At 35.3% G+C, this 17832-nt stretch overlaps 1 protein-coding gene across 1 annotated transcript; it reads left to right on the top strand.

Moving 5' to 3' along the window:
• Nucleotides 1–2630: 2630 nt before the first annotated feature.
• LOC120766600 lies at nt 2631–16743 on the top strand. Its single transcript, XM_040092205.1, has 4 exons — nt 2631–2904; nt 8857–9211; nt 11884–12196; nt 14753–16743. The coding sequence occupies exons 1-4, from the start codon at nt 2670–2672 to the stop codon at nt 15956–15958; spliced, it is 2109 nt and encodes a 702-aa protein (XP_039948139.1). The 5' UTR covers nt 2631–2669; the 3' UTR covers nt 15959–16743.
• The last annotated feature ends 1089 nt before the right edge of the window (nt 16744–17832 follow it).

Below are 17832 nucleotides of genomic sequence, written 5' to 3'. Positions count from 1 at the left end.
AACAAAATAAAAAGGAGTTCTTAACTTATACTTAAATGACTAGCAAGTAAGGTTTTAATTTTAAGTCGAAAATATCAGAAAATGGCGTATTTGGAAAACTTGAAAATTTTCACCGAAAAATGTAGCACTTGTTTCTAAGAAAGTTGCATGTAGTTAAGTATAGTCTTCAAGTGCTATTGTCGCATTATTTGAAAATTATAGAAAGATAAATACATTTAACGTGCTCATCCGAAGAGTGGTGTGGACAGTGAAATTTTTTCCACTGTTTCACCAGTTGAATAATATTTTTAGGAGCTTGAAGTGTAAGTAAACAAATTACGATTTTTGAAAATTGTAGACCGGCTTAACCCCTTAAAGAACAATAAAGCGATCAAGAAAGTGTGCAGTGACTCGAGAATCTGCTAACTGGTAAAAAAATGAGCTCTATTGATATTTATAAAGATTTTCGAGTAAAATAAATTGTTTGCAAAAAATGATAATAGATTCTGCAGAAAATAAAATGCTTTATTTTTTTAAATTGCCAAAAGGAAATCGCTATCGTTGGCAGAGAAAGCAATAATCGAAGCTTATGAACAGTTACAGATTTCAATAACTGAAATATTAAAAAGAAAACTTGACGAAATTTGAAAAGTTATAAACAATTTAATTTTAATTAAATTTACTCCCATCAATCGACCGCCAAGATCCGGCAAAATGCTGGTATTAGAATAGTTTATCTACTGTTCAAATGGTGCTAAGGAATGCTCCATATTTGCAACTATTGAAACTAAAAAAAAGTCAACCTTAAGTTGGCCCAAACGAAACGCGATTTCATTTTGCACCCGAGCATACAACCTCAGGGTCTCATTGGCGCGATATTGGATTTTTAGATGAAAAAAATTAACTTGGAAGGGCTGATATAAATTATTATTCTATGATCTTCGGAAGTAAGTACATCAGTAGGAACGAAAAAATAGTCGGGTAAACGGTTTGACGATGTGGAGAGCCATCTTTTAATTTGGTAAAAACAAACTGCAACAGTTTTTCTCCTTTCTAAAAATATGTTCGGAACTTTACACGTAAGGATGAAGCATAAATCTTCCGCAGAACTTTTCTCTCGAAAACTCGTAACGTCGACTAATCAGATGTTGTCAACATCCATGCCTCTGCACCGTATAGCAGGACGGGCGTGATGAGTGACTTGTAGAGTTTGGTCTTTGTTCGTCGAGAGAATACTTTACTTCTGACGTTGTTTGTGGTGCTAATGCTGGTGCCATGATAGACGAAATTATATACGACTTCGAAGTTATGACTATCAACAATGACAGGAGATATTTCATCTTGTCCTCATTCACAACCAGACCTTTATCCAGCCTGGAGAAAGAAGAACTAACGGCAGGGTTGCTGTTTTACATATATTAACATATATTGTAAGAGGATTAGTTGAAGGTACTAAAACTGCCGGATCATAAATTTCCTAAAATGATATTGGAAAATTGTACCCAACTGGGATCATTATTAAACATTAACATCTCATTATTAAAATGACATACATATGTTTAATTGAGTTAAAGTTTTCGCTTAAATTATCTATTTTAGGCACAAGTATACTCTGTTATGAGTAAAACACGTTCTCTTATTTTCATTGGGATAACTCACATATTGGCCGATATATGTGGGATTTTACCAAAAAGTGGGCGGTGCCACGCCCATCGTCAAATTCTCACACCAGCTCCCATAAGGCTCTCTCATACCATATCGGTGGTAAAATTTAATGTCTCTGGCGTATTTAGTTATTTATTTATCGCGCTTTCAATAGTTTTTAACAGTACCGCTATATGAGGAAATCCTCCGATTACATCCATTTTCACACTGTCGGTAAAAATTCTTATAAGATTTGGGCTCAGCGAATTTGGTTGTTGTAGTTTAGGAGATATGTACATTAAACTTGTTAGAGGGAGAGGCCACGCTTCTCTTTCAACTTTGCCCAGAGTTGCCTGTTGCTACTGCGATCCTCTGATCCAAATTACAGTTTGATATCTTAATTTAGTGCCAAGTTATGGGACTTAATGTCTTTTCGGTTAATGGTGATTTGTGGGCGTGGCAGTAGGCCGATTACGAGCTCGAAATTTTTTTGTACTAAGGAACTCACATACCAAGTTTAATCGAGATGTCTCAATTTTTACTCAAGTTACAGCTTGCACCGACGGACAGACAGACAGACAGTCAACCGGATTTCAACTATACATATAACCCTATAACTATCTCGATTAGATTTAGGTGATACATACAACCCTTAGGTGAACAAAATTATAGTGCTCTGTAGCAACTGGTTGAATGAGTATAAAAAAGTGATGTATTGTAAGCGAAAGTGTCACACTGTAAATAAATCTATATTATTATATTCAGAATTATTCGTTTCTAACGAAAGGAAAACGAATAGCTTATGCTTGTATTCGTATTGATATAAAGGCAAGCATGTATGCGTGCGCGTCGCTTGTTCCGCAATAGAGTGTGTGAAGATACAATAAGTCCATATACATACCTATATATATGTACATGTATATTTTGAGTTTTGTAAGTGGGCACATTTAATATTGTGCATTCAGTTATAAAAGTGCGCTCGCGACTTAGAAACTCCAATTGAACGTAGGAAGTGACGAGCGATTACTCGAAATTGTATAAGACAAATGTCGAATGTAAAATATGCTTTACTGAGTAAACATGATTTTAGTGAAATTGCGTATGAAAATCAAAGTCAAAGTTTGTTTGAAAAAATCTTAGCATTTGTAAGGCACAAACAATTTGCAAGAATTTTAGCATTTTGTGCGTTAATTACAACACTACAACTGCTGCATATGCGATTCTACTACGATGAAGCAAAGCGCGTGTACGAGACCACAATCCAAATTGAAGTGGGGGAAAGTAAGAATTAATTTTGTGATATTAAAAAAAGAAAAAAAAAAAGAAAATTAATGTGCGCGCATGTGTGCGAGCCAGTGATTCTGGTATTATCAGACAGTTTTCAAAAATATTTTTAATGGAAAAAATATTGATTTTAATGAGTGACAATTACTTTTCGTTACTAATATTCGGTAAAATTGTGGCTCCTATTTTTATTTCATTCTCATGTTACTAATAAATAAAATGTTATGCTTTCATACTTTTGTACATATGTATGTACATGGTACATGCATACATGGATACACGTTCGTATATGAGTACATAAATGTTAGTTTTATCGCCACTAGTTCTATAACTTTGAACTGAATGGTATTAGAAAAAACTGAAAAATATGTTACATATACACTTATGTATGTATGTGTACTTGCCTATAAACAAAATCGTGACAAATTTGTGGTTTTTACTAAAGCTTTAAACTAAAGATTACAAAGTATTTTTTTTAATTACAATCCAGTACTTGTGTGTTTTCGTGTATGTGAATTCAAAATGCGTTGGCGACAAACTTAATTTTAAACAAGAAAAAACGTTAACTTCGGCTGCACCGAAGCTAATATTCCCTTCACAGGTGCATTTCTTTAAGAAACTATGTGTTCAGTTTGTATGGAAGCTATACGCTATAGTAATCCGATATGAACAATTTTTTCGGAGATTATATTATTACCTTAAGCAGTAATCCTTGTCAAATTTCGTGAGGATACCACGTCAAATGCCAAAGTTTTCCATACAAGCCCTTGATTCCGTTCGTTCGGTTTGTATGTCAGCTATATGCTATAGTTCACCGATCTGAACAATTTCTTCTGGGATTACATAGTTGCCTTAGAAAATAATCCATACCAAATTTCGTGAAGATATATCGTCAAATGAGGAAGCTTCACATACAAGAACTTGATTCCGATCGTTCAGTTTATATGGCAGCTACATGTTGTAGTGGTCCGATATCACCAGTTCCAACAAATGAGCAGCCTCTTGAAGAGAAAATAACGTTTGCAAAATTTCAAAACAATATCTCAAAAACTGAGGGACTAGTTCGTATATATACAGACAGACAGACGGACGGACAGACGGACAGACAGACGGACATAGCTAAATCGACTCAGCTCAACATACTGATCATTTATATATATACTTTATAGGGTCTCCGATGCCTCCTTCTGGGTGTTACAAACTTCGTGACAAACTTAATATACCCTGTTCAGGGTATAACTAGCGATTCGCGTATTCGCGTGTTTATGTTCGGCGGAAAGCAGTGGTTTCAATGTCGAAACAAATGCGATTGAAATTTATGAGCCAGAGTGTGTTACAAGATTGAGAATTTAGGGCATTAAATCTTTAAAACTTCCGAAAAAATGAAACTATGATTTCTTGCCACATTATTTGCAATAAGCAACATTCAAGTCAAATTAATGTTACTTAACACATTGACTGCAAAGCAAATTTTGGTTAAATCCATATTATCCTTATGGCTTTCCTCATAAAATAGAAATCTTCATAGTGTCTTGAACATGAGACCAAATTTTTGTTTTGAAAGTCGATCAACCCCTGTCATGCAATTTCATGTGGCGTTGCAGTCAATCTGTCAACGAAGAAGTTAAATCTTTTCTGAAGATCTCTATCTTCACTTTGATCGATTGGTTTGTATGACAACTATATACTAAATTTTTTTGATCTGACCAACATGTTCGTGGACCGTTGCCTTATATAATAATCCATGCCAAATTACGAGAAGATAATTTGTCAAGCAAAAAAGTTGTCCAACCAAGGACTTGAGTTTGACCGATCAATTTTATATGACAGCCTATATATCCTAAAATGGTTCTATATCGGTTGGGAGAAAAGTATGTGTGCAAAATTTGAAATCAAAAACTGCGATACTGGTTCGGGTAAAGGGTCTACCACCAAAAACGAAAAGTTGTTAAAATGAAATGAAACACTCAAATTTACTCTAAAGGGGTTATGTTTTTTTGTTACACAGATGATTTTTTATAGTACGTCGGCCAAATGACCACCACGGCTCCGTTTACATATCCCACCCGCTTACACCATTTTTCAATAATTGAGTGCAGTATTTTGGCTTTAGTGCTCTGTCTTCGAGCTCCTCGACCGTTACATATTGATTGGAGTAAACCTTTGATTTAACTATCTATGTTATGTTTATGCGTTAAACATGAGACGGCGCACCAAACAGTAAATTTTTGGAGATGCAAGTCAATCGCCACAATCTTGTTTGTTGACTCATCTGGGCAGAAGAGTTCTCATAGTAGCCGTCGGAGAACGTGAATGCGCGTAATAATCTTGAATAATTGTCAAGCGTTGAAATTTGAAACAAATTCGTAAACAAACATGGCCGCCACGAGCTGTTACGTCATCCCTATTCGTAGACGCAGTATATCGAGACAGACAGACGGGCTTGATTAAATCGGCTCAACTCTTTACGTTGATCATTAATATTATTAATACCATATAGGGACTCTGACGTTTCCTTCTTGGTTTACAACTTCGTAGCAAAGTTAATATATCCTATTTAGGGTACAAAAAGTTAAATAAGCCAAATATCGGGTGATTTTTTGAGGTTAGGATTTTCATGCATTATGGAAGATTTTACGCAAAGATCTTGGTGTAAAACCGTATAAAATACAGCTCGTGCAAGAACTGAAGCCGAACGATCTGCCACAACGTCGAATTTTCAGTGAATGGGCCCTAGAAAAGTTGGCAGAAAACCCGCTTTTTTATCGACAAATTTTGTTCAGCGATGAGGCTCATTTCTGGTTGAATGGCTACGTAAATAAGCCAAATATAATTAGGAACAGGACAATGGTTTACATTGGCTACCATTTATTAGTTCAATATAAATATAGTTTTGGGTTGCAGCTCCTGACTTCAAAAATAAATTTTGAACATTTGTTTTTGTCACGCCCCCATATATGGACAGTTCCGTTAGCCGGCCCAAAGTACTACGACGGCGGTTGTCCGGTTATGAGGAATTTCGCTGCTCACATAATTTTACATATTGAAAGAGATGTATGTAATTCAATTAATAGAGAGATAAGAAGTTGAAAGTATACGATTTATGAAGAGGGTTGATTTCTCCCTATAAATATTTGCTAAACGAAACATTTTCGTCTAAATTTTCTGCATTCCCTTGCGACATAAAGCCAATAAAGAGAACGGAGGTCTCATAATTGGGAAATGAGAAAGATGTAAATTGACCCCTATGCTCCTACCGTGTCATCAATAACTTGAACTTCTTTGGGCGTGTAAACTGATTTGAGACAGAGTCAGATGTTGATTGAAATATTAATATATGTGTATATTAAATAATTGGTTGCCAACTAAAAGCTCTTGACGGGCACAATCTTCAGATAAGAAATGAATAATGGTGAAGTTTCGAAGAATTATGTACATACATCTACAAAATTTTTCTCGAGTCGATAAAAAATAATATGAGAAAGTACAAAATCTTAAAGTAAACATTGAATAGTTTCGAGTATTGAAATGTCAAAAAGTATTTAAAAAAATCTGATAAGTTTGATATATTCAATGTAGCGACGTGTGGAGAGAAAACGAAAAAAAGAAAAAACGTTAACTTTGGTTGCACCGAAGCTAAATGCCCTTCACAGGTGCATTTCTGTTAGTTAGTTAACTGTGTTCAGTTTGTATGGAAGCTATATGCTATAGTAATTCGTTTTGAACAATTTTTTTTTTAAATATTATGTTGTTACCTTAAGCACTAATCCATGCCAAATTTCGTGAAGATACCACGTCAAATGCGAAAGTTTTCCATACAAGCCCTTGATTCCGATCGTTCGGTTTGTATGGCAGCTATATGCTATAGTTGACCGATCTGAACAATTTCTTCGGAGATTACATTGTTGTCTTAGAAAATAATCTATACCAAATTTCGTGAAAATACCTTGTCAAATGTGAAAGTTGTCCATACAAGAATGTGATTCCGATCATTCATACAAACTGAACTGCAGCTAAATGTTATAGTGGTCCGATATCGGCAGTTCCGACAAATGAGCAGCTTCTTGAAGAGAAAATGACGTTTGCAAGACTTCAAAACAATATCTCAAAAACTGAGGTACTAGTTCGTATATATACAGACAGACAGACGGACGGACAGACGGGCAGACAAACGGATATGGCTAAATCGACTCGGCTCAACATACTGATCATTTATATATATACTTTATAGGGTCTCCGACGCTTCCTTCTGGGTGTTACAAACTTCGTGACAAACTTAATATACCCTGTTCAGGGTATAAAAAGCCCAAAGTATTATTGATATAATTAGCAGTGATAACGACTCTTAGGGAACCTCAGGTGCAATACCGTGATAAACGTAGTATGAAATGATGTAATCAGTTTATAAGTACACTGATTATAAACAACAACATATGAATGTGATTATTAATGATGTAATATTAAATATAAAGGGTGCGCCAAAATTGAAGCAAGATTTTATGTAGTAAAGTGTTGACAACCCTAAAAAAAACAAATCGACAGCTGACAGTTTAGGCTTCGTAAAAATGGAGCGTCACATTGCTTCTTCCTTATTGAACAATATTTCTAAAATATTGAAAGCTTGGCGATCGTGCTTCCATAATTGCATACAAAATATGGTCGGAATGGTGTTTTAACTTCGTCTATACGTTCGTAACTGTGAAAATTAACTGAAATGGAGCCAAATTTAAATCTTGCATTAATTTTGGAACACCCTGTACATTACTTGTAGTTGTTGTTGTTTGATTGTACATTTTTCCAGATTTTTTAAAGCTTATCAATTAAGTTATTTCCGGACTTGCGGGACGCAACCACTTCACGTCAGTTCATAGAGAAATCAGTTCATATCGGTTACTATGTACACAATAAATCAATTGTATGACAGTATGAAGTGGTTTAGTAAATATAGAAGCCAATTAGAAGAGAGTAATAAAACAACTTCCGAAAAAACTTCTTACTATATCTATGATAAAGGCAAGCGGAAAAGTTCGTATCGGTGACATTTTTTTAGTATGTGGCATAGTATGTGTTACAGACAAATAAAAATACTAAACGCAAATTATTTATTTTTTTGCTATTGAATTTTCAAGAGTTAGAGAAAATATTTTACCTCAAAATAGTTTCATTTCATTTCCCTAAAGTCGCAAATTTTGATAAGTTTTCTAATTTTTGTTTGCTGAAAAAAATATTTATTCTTCATTAATGCTGTCGCCTTGAAAATAGTCCCCATTTAATATTTTATTAAGAGGTAGATGATTTATTACTATTACCCTCTGGGTTAACAATATTTATGGCAGGATTAAGGGCTAATTTTGAATTTGATTTAAAGAAGATTATTGCTCTATCTACATTAAGATAGTTGGGATTGATAATGAGAATTTTATCTATAGGATTTTATAAGCTTTATTTAAGGCTTTGTTATTTATATGCGCTGGAGCTATTATTCATAATATAAATAACTCTCAAGCTATTCGTTTAATAGGAGGATTGGGTGTGTATATGCACTTATGGTAGCGTTTCTTTCAATAGTCGAAATACTTTCTTCTCAAATTTGAGATATGTGACAAATCATAAAGAGAGACGTTTGAAATACGAGTACTTCGTACAGTATAAGCCTATTGCTATGTACATTAGTTTCTCTGATTGAGTGAAAAACAAGCGCCAGCACTTTCTGTGCATATCTTGCCAGTTATAAATCTAATTTAGTTAATATGGTCATGAACACTTACTGAAAACCACATTTCGTTTAGATGTATACATCTAACAAGTATTAAAAGAAAATTGTAAAGGATGAAACTTCCAAAGTCTAAATCGTAGTAATGAATTATGCACAAATTTGTATACTTAAATAGTATAAAGACGGTCTTAAATATAATATATTGAAGACATGTTTATCTTTTATTTTCGTAGATAATATAACGGCCACAGAATCTGTTCCAAATGTTACAAATCATAACGAGGCTCGATCACAATACGAGTACTTCATACACACGTCACAATGTCGCATACCGTATGTGGAACCTTTCGGAGAAAGTGTTCTAAAAATATTTAATCCACAAAAATACAAATACACCAATTGTACTAAGGATGAAGCTTTCATTACAAGCATTTACCAACTAAATGCACGACAATACTTTCTACACATGAATATGGAGAACATAGAGCGCGCCGTTAAGCCGTTAAATGCCAGCGCCACGGATGTTCGCTGTTGTTATCGGCAAATCGTCAGAGCTGGAAGGGGAGGATCAGCTGATCTTAAGTATAAGTGAGTGATTAGAGCGCACGATAATAGTTTTTTATCATTTCCTGGTAATGTGTATAAATAAACAGTTTTTGTCTTTTGAATTACATTGCGTTTGTCGCGCCTTTACGTACACCTTTGTAAAGGGTGTCCCAAAATGAACGCAAGCTTTAAATTTGCCGCAATTTACAGTGGTGGTTAAAACATTTGCAACCACATCCACACAGTTCACAGAGGAGAGGTAGGTCTTGTTCCACAATTCTAAGGGAAAACCGGCAAAGAAAAAATTTCTTTACAAAATAACCCAAAGCAATTCCTAGAGATACTAAAACTGAAGTTTAAGACGACATCAGTCTCTCCACTATCAAAAGACGGACCTTGGAGTTTGATCTGCGTAGTTACAGATGTTCGAAAAACCTATTTCTGCCTCCAAAAAATAGAAAAGCGAGTTTGAGATTTGCACGATCACACACTTAAATTGGACTAAGCGGAATTGGAATTCCATTTTATGATCAGATGAACCGAAGTTCAACCTTCGAGGCTGAGATAGCAAAGCTTATGTTCGCCGCGAGGCGAAAAATATAACACAACTGCCAAAGTAAAACAAGGAGGGGCTAATATTATGATATGGGGGTTCTTCTCCGGTAATGTCATTAATCGTATATCTGACACGATGATAGCTGTAAATTTTAACTAATGGCCGATTGGGTAATGTCACTCGTATGGACTTTCCAATACGATAAAGACCCCAAAAACACGTCTGGGCTCGTAAAATCATGGTTAGAAGAAAATCATATAAATACTGTGATGTGGCCGGCACAGTCCTCCGTTCTCACACCGATTGAGAATGCGTGGATGATGGTTAAATGCAAAATAGGCAGTGAAATACTCCGGAATGGTGATTAACATTTCACCAGATTGGAAAGGGAATAGAAAGCGATCCCTTACAGTTACATGAGTCTAGTTGCTTCAATACTTAGAAGATGTGCTGAAGTTATTAAAAATAATGGCTATGCAACAAATTGAAAAAATTTTGGAATATTTTTAGAATACTTAAAAATTGCAAATGTTTTGAACACAGGAATTTTGACTTTTGGTTGGTTTGCACTGGCACTAAACAGCTATTGTAGATCAATTCTCTACGGTGGAGTAGTATGGTGGACAGCCGCACGGAAATCCACCTACCGGAAGCCAATGGAGTTCAGAAGCTCGCTGCGCTGTCCATAACGGGAGCGTGAAAAACAACTCTAACGGCGGTTCTTGAACTGGTACTAAACTTGTCACCTATAGACCTCTTCATTGGATGCAGGAGAACTTGCATATAGAATCGTCGGACATATCTTGGTGGTAATAGCGGTTGGGCAAACACCGACTACTTGATCACACTTTTCAACTGGAAAAGAAGTTTCAAAGTAAACATAGAAAAAGATGGCTGGTATGTTAGCTAAGCGCAACACTCTAAACATCTACATATATGATGGCTCGAAAATGGACGATGGAGTTGGTGTGGGAATATAGTGTCAAGAGTTAAGTATAAGCTGAAGCAAATGAACCTGCAGGCAATTCCAGAGTCAACATCTACGATAGTGAGGTCGCAAAGTCTGTTAAAATTCACGTCTAGCGCGGGGTTCGTATAGGATGACTACTCCTCTTAGACCTAGCAACTGACTCCATCTGGTATCGAAAAGGACCAAAACTGGTCTATGCGTGGCTTATTGGCCTACCAAATTAACCTAGCCTAACCTACATACTTAGGTTGACAACACTATAAAGAAACAAATTGACAGCTGAAAGTTTAGGCGATAAAACTACATATCTCCAATTTTGATCATTATTCCAAATTTCATCCACAACTGGATGCATACTTTTCGAAAAAAACCCTCCTAAGCGATGAAGTACATTTTCACCTTAATGGGTTTGTTAATCGCCAAAATTGCCGTTTTTGGGGGCAAATGTGATTATCGAAAATCAAATGCTTTTACAACATATCTCTTTTTCGTGTGGATTTTGGGCTGTAAGCACAATTTGACCAAACATGTTTGAAAATGGGCCTGGTCAAACAGTAACTGTATCTGGGGCTCGACGTCGCAACATGATAATCCAGTTATTTTTACCGAAATTGGATGATATTGCCAATATGTTGATTCAACAAAGCGGTGCCACATGTCTAGAGCCCGTGAAACAGTTCAATTACTGCATGAGACATTTGCCGGTCGTGTACTCTCTCGTTTCGGTGATCAGGCCACCTAGATCGTGTGATTTAACACCATTACATTTCTTTTTATGGGGTTACTAAAAAATACAGGTCTGTTGCAACAAGCCCATAATGAAGCCTGCTTTAAATGAGGAGATTCAACGTTGCATCAATCCAAATCAGGCACATTTATACAGAATAGTCAATGGAAATTTCGACAAACGAGTGCGTATGTGTGTGGAAAGCAGTGGAGGCCATTTGGCCGATGTGTTATTCCATAAATAACCCTATCCTATGTATGTACTTTATGATCCTTTAAAAAAAACTACAATCAGAAAGCTAAAAACTGTGTTTTCTTTTTCATTTCAATCTTACGTTAATTTTGGGACACCCTTTTTAATTCAAAATTAAAATTTATTCCCCAAATTTCGATTTATTTGATTTTTATTGTTTAAAAACCACTTTTAATTTGAATGAAGAAAAAACTATATTACCTTTACAGCCTCTTAAACTGTGTTATATTTCATCAGGACTTCTTGGTACCGCAACATATAGACTATATAATTACGGAGTGCTACCTAGGCGCCAATGATAAAAAACCGCTACAGAAGGACGCCTTTTCATTTATACAAGTAACAAAGAAAACAAATAGCACAGGCAACGCTAGCGAATCCAAAGTTTCGGGTATAAGGAAGCCAAGCGTTTTGCTGATAGGTATAGACGCAGTTTCGCGAATCAATCTTCGACGCACAATGCCACAGACGTTTAAATATCTGCAAATGAATCAATGGCTCGAACTGTTGGGCTACAACAAAGTAAGTAAGTACATACATGTAATTTTCTCAGAATTTATTTATCTGATTTTAAACGTACATACATACTATATTAAAAAGTGATAACAGTTATTTTAACAAGTTAAACATTTTTGTATTATTATTACATTTTTACACTAAAAAATAGGGGATTTTTCACTTTATGTATATATTATACGTAAATGCGGTTATCACTTTGCAAATAGTGAAATAGTCTTACAGAGCTAACAGTTATTTGAAAGACCATAAATAAATGAAATGATAAAGTGAATTTATCTCGCGATACTTAGTTGTTAGGGCTATGCAACTGTCATGATCAGAAAACCTTTGGGTACTAAAATGCCTACCAAATCTGTTGCAAATTTTTTCTTCATTAAAACATTTTTAGTTCAATACACATTTGAAAAAATATGTTTGTACTTAACACTAAATTTAGCTACATGTAATGCACGCCCTTCCTTTTCTTCAAGCAAATCAAATATTATAACTATACCCTACGAGTGCATAAACGATCTGCGCCAATGGTTCTCCTCAATGAGTTTAGAATTGGCTGAGAAGGCTCAGAATACACTGCAGGTAAAGCGAATAAAATCCTAAACGCCTTATGAAGAATAATGGCAAATAAAGGCTGCGTGTGTTTCAGCCGGCGATTTTCACTCGCAAGGTAATGAGATCGGTTGTATTATATGCGACTCTAATATGGATCCAGGCGCTAGGCATTAAAACATATGACACACAAATAAGCACAGTCCACTGGCTGTCGGTACTAAGATTACAATCAGTGCTCTTCGAACAATATCAAGTGACGCTGCTGAAGTACTAGCCAGTATGATGCAAGTTATCAGAGACCGTATATAGGAGCCAAAAGAGAAGAGTGAGTTTAAAGCTTAACAATATGTCAGCAGCGGTGGCAAACCTGACGCAAAGGACGGTGGACCCACATACTGATACCGGACACCCATTCGTGGATTGACGAATGACATGTGGACCTCAATTTTCACCTAACCCAAATACTAAGTGAAGATGGGGGCTTTATGTTAGAAGCTACCTGTACAGATTCCAGCACGACATTAGTCCAAATTGATCGACGTGTTCAGAGCGCTTTAAGGAAATTTAAAAAATTTTAATTTGTTCGTTGACATAACAAAAACGTTTAATGTGTTTTCATTTACCTGACGTTGATAACATTTTGTTCGCTTAAAGCGAAGGTTTTATTATTGTTTCACTTGAAAAATTATTTAATGTAAAACTAAAGTATTTATTTTGTTGGTTGAAATTGAAGAAATGCCCGTGAACATCAAATTTTTCCACTTTTCATTTTTATTTCACAGTTTTAATTATCGCTAGATCTGTCATTTTCCACACAGTGAGCACATGATTGACAAACATGACTATTCCTAAGTTGGAAAGTATGCTATTTACACGTATTCCTTGAATTCTAGACCTTTTAGTATTGGTTATAAATAACACCCTTCATAGGTGCATTTATAAAAGGATATACAAAGATTTTTTTTTTATTGATTTTGATAGATCAGTTTGTTATACTGGTCCAACCCAAAGAATTAAGTATTAAGCCATGACAATAGTCCATGTCAAATTATAGCTTGTGAAGTAAAACCGTTTTCCATACAAAGACAAAAACAAAGTCTCGATCCAAGGTCCGAAATTGGCGCTTCCGATAAATGAGTACCGTCTTGGAGAAAAGGACGTATGCAAAATTTCAGATAGATATCTCAAAACATGAGAGACTAGGTCGTGTCGGACAGACGAGCATGGCTAAATCGGTTCAGCTTGTCATGCTGATTTTTTGATATACATATGTATATATGTATATAGTTTGTATGGCCTCCGACGTATACTTCAATGTTTTTACAAATTTCGTGTACCACTATTCAGGATACAAAAATATCATTGCAATGTCCACAGAACGAAGATACTCAAAAATTCAAAAAATATGTTCTTATAAATAAGCAAGATAAAGAACAAATACATAGGTCTCACAACAAATTATTATAATTAGATTCAAATGTCGTACCTTTTATTGAATGGATGTTTGGGAAACAACTCAAAGCTTGGAACACCACAAAAAATTGCTCTCCCGTTGTTTGATTAGAAGACACCTAGTGGCCTCACGTTCAAAAACTTGGCGAAAATGCTTACAGATATTAGACATTTTCCAAATGCCCACTTATCAGCTGGTAAATAGAAACTGGGTCTCTTTCATGGCTTCCACTAATCTAAACTAAAAGTAATGGGAGACTAGTGTAGAAAAACATTTGAAAATTGATCAAATATAGTGAACTGTTGAGTGGTGCTTAATTAGGAATCACTTGGGCGCACTGAAACTCATTCAGGCAATTGGCCTTCCCAATCAATCAATCTGTAATGATAGAAATGCCATCTTGAAACTATAGTATTGTGCTTTGACACAATTTTGTATGAAATTATGTATGTCTTAACACCTGAAAATGTGTGCTTTTGGGCCGTATAGCCTATTAACATCCATATATTGTTTAAATGTTAATAAATAAATATTTATATAACTTCTTTTATTTCTAGATTGGTGATAATACCTTTCCCAACTTAATGGCCTTGCTGACATCATACAATTTAACGATGGCTGAGGCGAAATGCTTGCCCAAAATTGTAGGTGGACTTAACAATCCACTTTGTAACTTTATTTGGAACGATTTTAAGCGATTCGGTTATAAGACCGCCTATGCAGAGGACACAAGTTCAATGAGCACTTTCAATTATAGAAAAAAGGGATTTGAGCGGCCACCTACCGATTATTATCTACGCCCCTTAACAATGGCCATAGAAAAAGTATTGATAGTGACCAAAAAAGCTGGACTGTCCTACTGTGTTGGCCGCAAACACTATGGCGAATACATCTATGATTATGCTTTACAATTTGCGAATGCTTATCCAGAAGAACCGCTCTTCGGACTATTCTGGACAAATTCCTTTAGCCATAATGCTTTTGATATCGAAGCAACCATGGACGTGAAGGTGTTGGAGTATCTGAAAAAATTGAAAACAGATGGCATCATAGAGCGTTCTATTGTGATTTTTCTTGCTGATCATGGCATTCGTTGGGGTCCATTACTGAAATTAAAATCGGGTTTCTTAGAAGAGCGTTTGCCAATGTTTTTCATATCACTACCACCGTGGTATCAAAAACAACATCCCGATTTTGTAAAAGTTCTACAAACTAATCAGAAACGTTTAACGACACCATATGATATTTATGCGACCATGAAACATATACTTGAAGTGGCGCAGCCAGAAATGGAATTTCCCAAACTGAATGGAACTATGCGTGGTATTAGTATTTTTCGGGAAATACCCGAGAATCGCACCTGTAATGATGCCGGCATTCCCGAGCATTGGTGTACCTGTGTACCATATGAAATTGTACCCACAAAGGATGGACTCGCAAAGAATGTAACTTTATTGGTGTTAAAGGACATAAATCAATATCTGGTTAATAAAAATATAAGCGGCAAATGTGCCGAATTAAAATTAGAAAAAATCGACAGTGCTGAAATGAAAATGATCAAAATACCGAATGAGTCCACATATCGTATAAGTTTCGAAGCGAATCCGGAAAAAGCGAGATTTCAGGCTACGGTCGTTTATAATATAACAACAAATACAATCAAAACAGACGTGGAAGATATCTCGCGTCTGGATTCGTATGAAAAAACTTCCAACTGCATTGATTTGAAAGAGGAAAAGAAATATTGCGTTTGTAAAAAATAATGCTACGAATACGATTTGAGGGAAGCTTCGAATAGTTTCAACCTCCCAAGCGGTAAAAGTGGATGCTAAATTTATAAATGTAAATAGTGAAATTTTAAAACCTTATTAACTAAGTACTTAGTTTTATTATATTTTTCATTTGTATTTATTGTGGAGAAATATATATTTTGTAATACCGTTATGGTTTTGTTTTCGTCGCGGCATTTCAAAAGGCTTAACTAATGTGTGAGCCTAACACGTTAAACGAAATTTAACATTTGAAAAAGTTTAATTATTTGTAGAACCAAACAAAGTCATTTCATGATGCTACTCTCATAGAACAAAACTGTTGACTGTTCCGATCTGATACAATTTTCTATGCCACTCGATGTAAAATATGTTGGCACTAACATCATAATGTACAGCTAACATAGTAGCTTAACATGCGTCTGTAAATAGTTTAACATTAAAATGAAATGCGGCTTCTTGCGGTCAGACCTGAAACTCTACTTTCAACCAACTAACCAACATTAATATAAAATTTTAAGAAAAGTGTTCAGACTTGCAAAACGCTATAGTATATACAAGTATGTACGCAGACGTTGAGTGTTAAGCCAGCCAACAAAGAGCACAAATACAGCGTGCTGTCCAAAGAGATGTTACTCATACGCCGTGTCAATGCTCAAATGCGTTTCTGTTTTTAATTGAAATCAACTGTTATGTAATTAAAAAATAATAGATAGCCAAATAAAAAATAATAATTTCATTTACGACGGTTTTAATTGAAACGGAAAATAAAAGCATGAAGCACCAAAAAAATATTAAAATTAAGTTTTAAGTTTCAAATTTTTTATTAGAAAATGTTTATTTTATTGAAATCTAGTTTGTGAATAACAAAATATTTTTTATTAGTTGTTACTTAAATTAGTAGTTATAAACACACAAATAAAAATATAAAACAAATTATTTGAGAGCGAGTTAAAACTTTGACAAATTAGGAATATATTTATCTTCACTGTTATGAATTACATTATTTAATTCGTAATTTTAGATAAATATCAAAAAGGTGAGCGTCAAAAGAGCCATGTAGAAAGTTTAGTTATTACAAACAAATCAGGGAAAACAAATATTTTCTAATATTAGTTAAAGTAAACTGACGTTGAACAATACCAAAAGCTCCATCAGGACCTCTCCGAGACGTTCGATACCAAACGAGGTTTCAGACAAGGCGACCACCTTTTGTGCGACTTCTTCAATCAAGTCTTGAGAAGTACCTTCTTCTATAAGGGTGTACAGCTGCTGGCGTACATCGATGGCATCGATACATTCGCCATAACAACCACGCCGTTAGTTCTACTCTCTCCAGGTTGGACAAAGCAGCGAAGCAAATGGGTCTGGTAGTGAACGAGGGCAAGGGGAAATATCTTCTGTCATAAAACAGTCGTCGCACTCGCGACTAGGCTGCCATGTCACTGTTCATAACTTCGAAGTCGATAGATATTCGTCTATCTTGGAACCAGTATTAACAGCAACTAATGTGTCAGCCTTGACTTGAGGCAACTGAGTAGGCAATTGAAAAGTAAAGTCCTCTATCAACGAACAAAAACTAAACTCTATAAGGCATTCATTATTTCCGTCCTGCTATATGGTGCAGAGGCATGGACGATGACAACATCTGATGAGTCGACGTAACGAGTTTTCGAAGGAAAGGTTGTGAGAAAGATTTATGGTCCTTTGCGCGTTGGCCACGGCGAATAACGCATTCGATGAAACGATGAGCTTTATGATATACGAGTTTAGGCCAATAAAGAATAAGACGTTAAAGTATTCTTAAGTGGTTTTAAAAGAAATGCAAGCTCCACCTAATATTGCACAATAATAAACACATAGAATAA

Source organism: Bactrocera tryoni, chromosome 1 (assembly GCF_016617805.1).
Source record: "Bactrocera tryoni isolate S06 chromosome 1, CSIRO_BtryS06_freeze2, whole genome shotgun sequence".
NCBI lineage: Eukaryota > Metazoa > Arthropoda > Insecta > Diptera > Tephritidae > Bactrocera > Bactrocera tryoni.
This window is presented reverse-complemented; position numbering and strand designations above follow the sequence as displayed.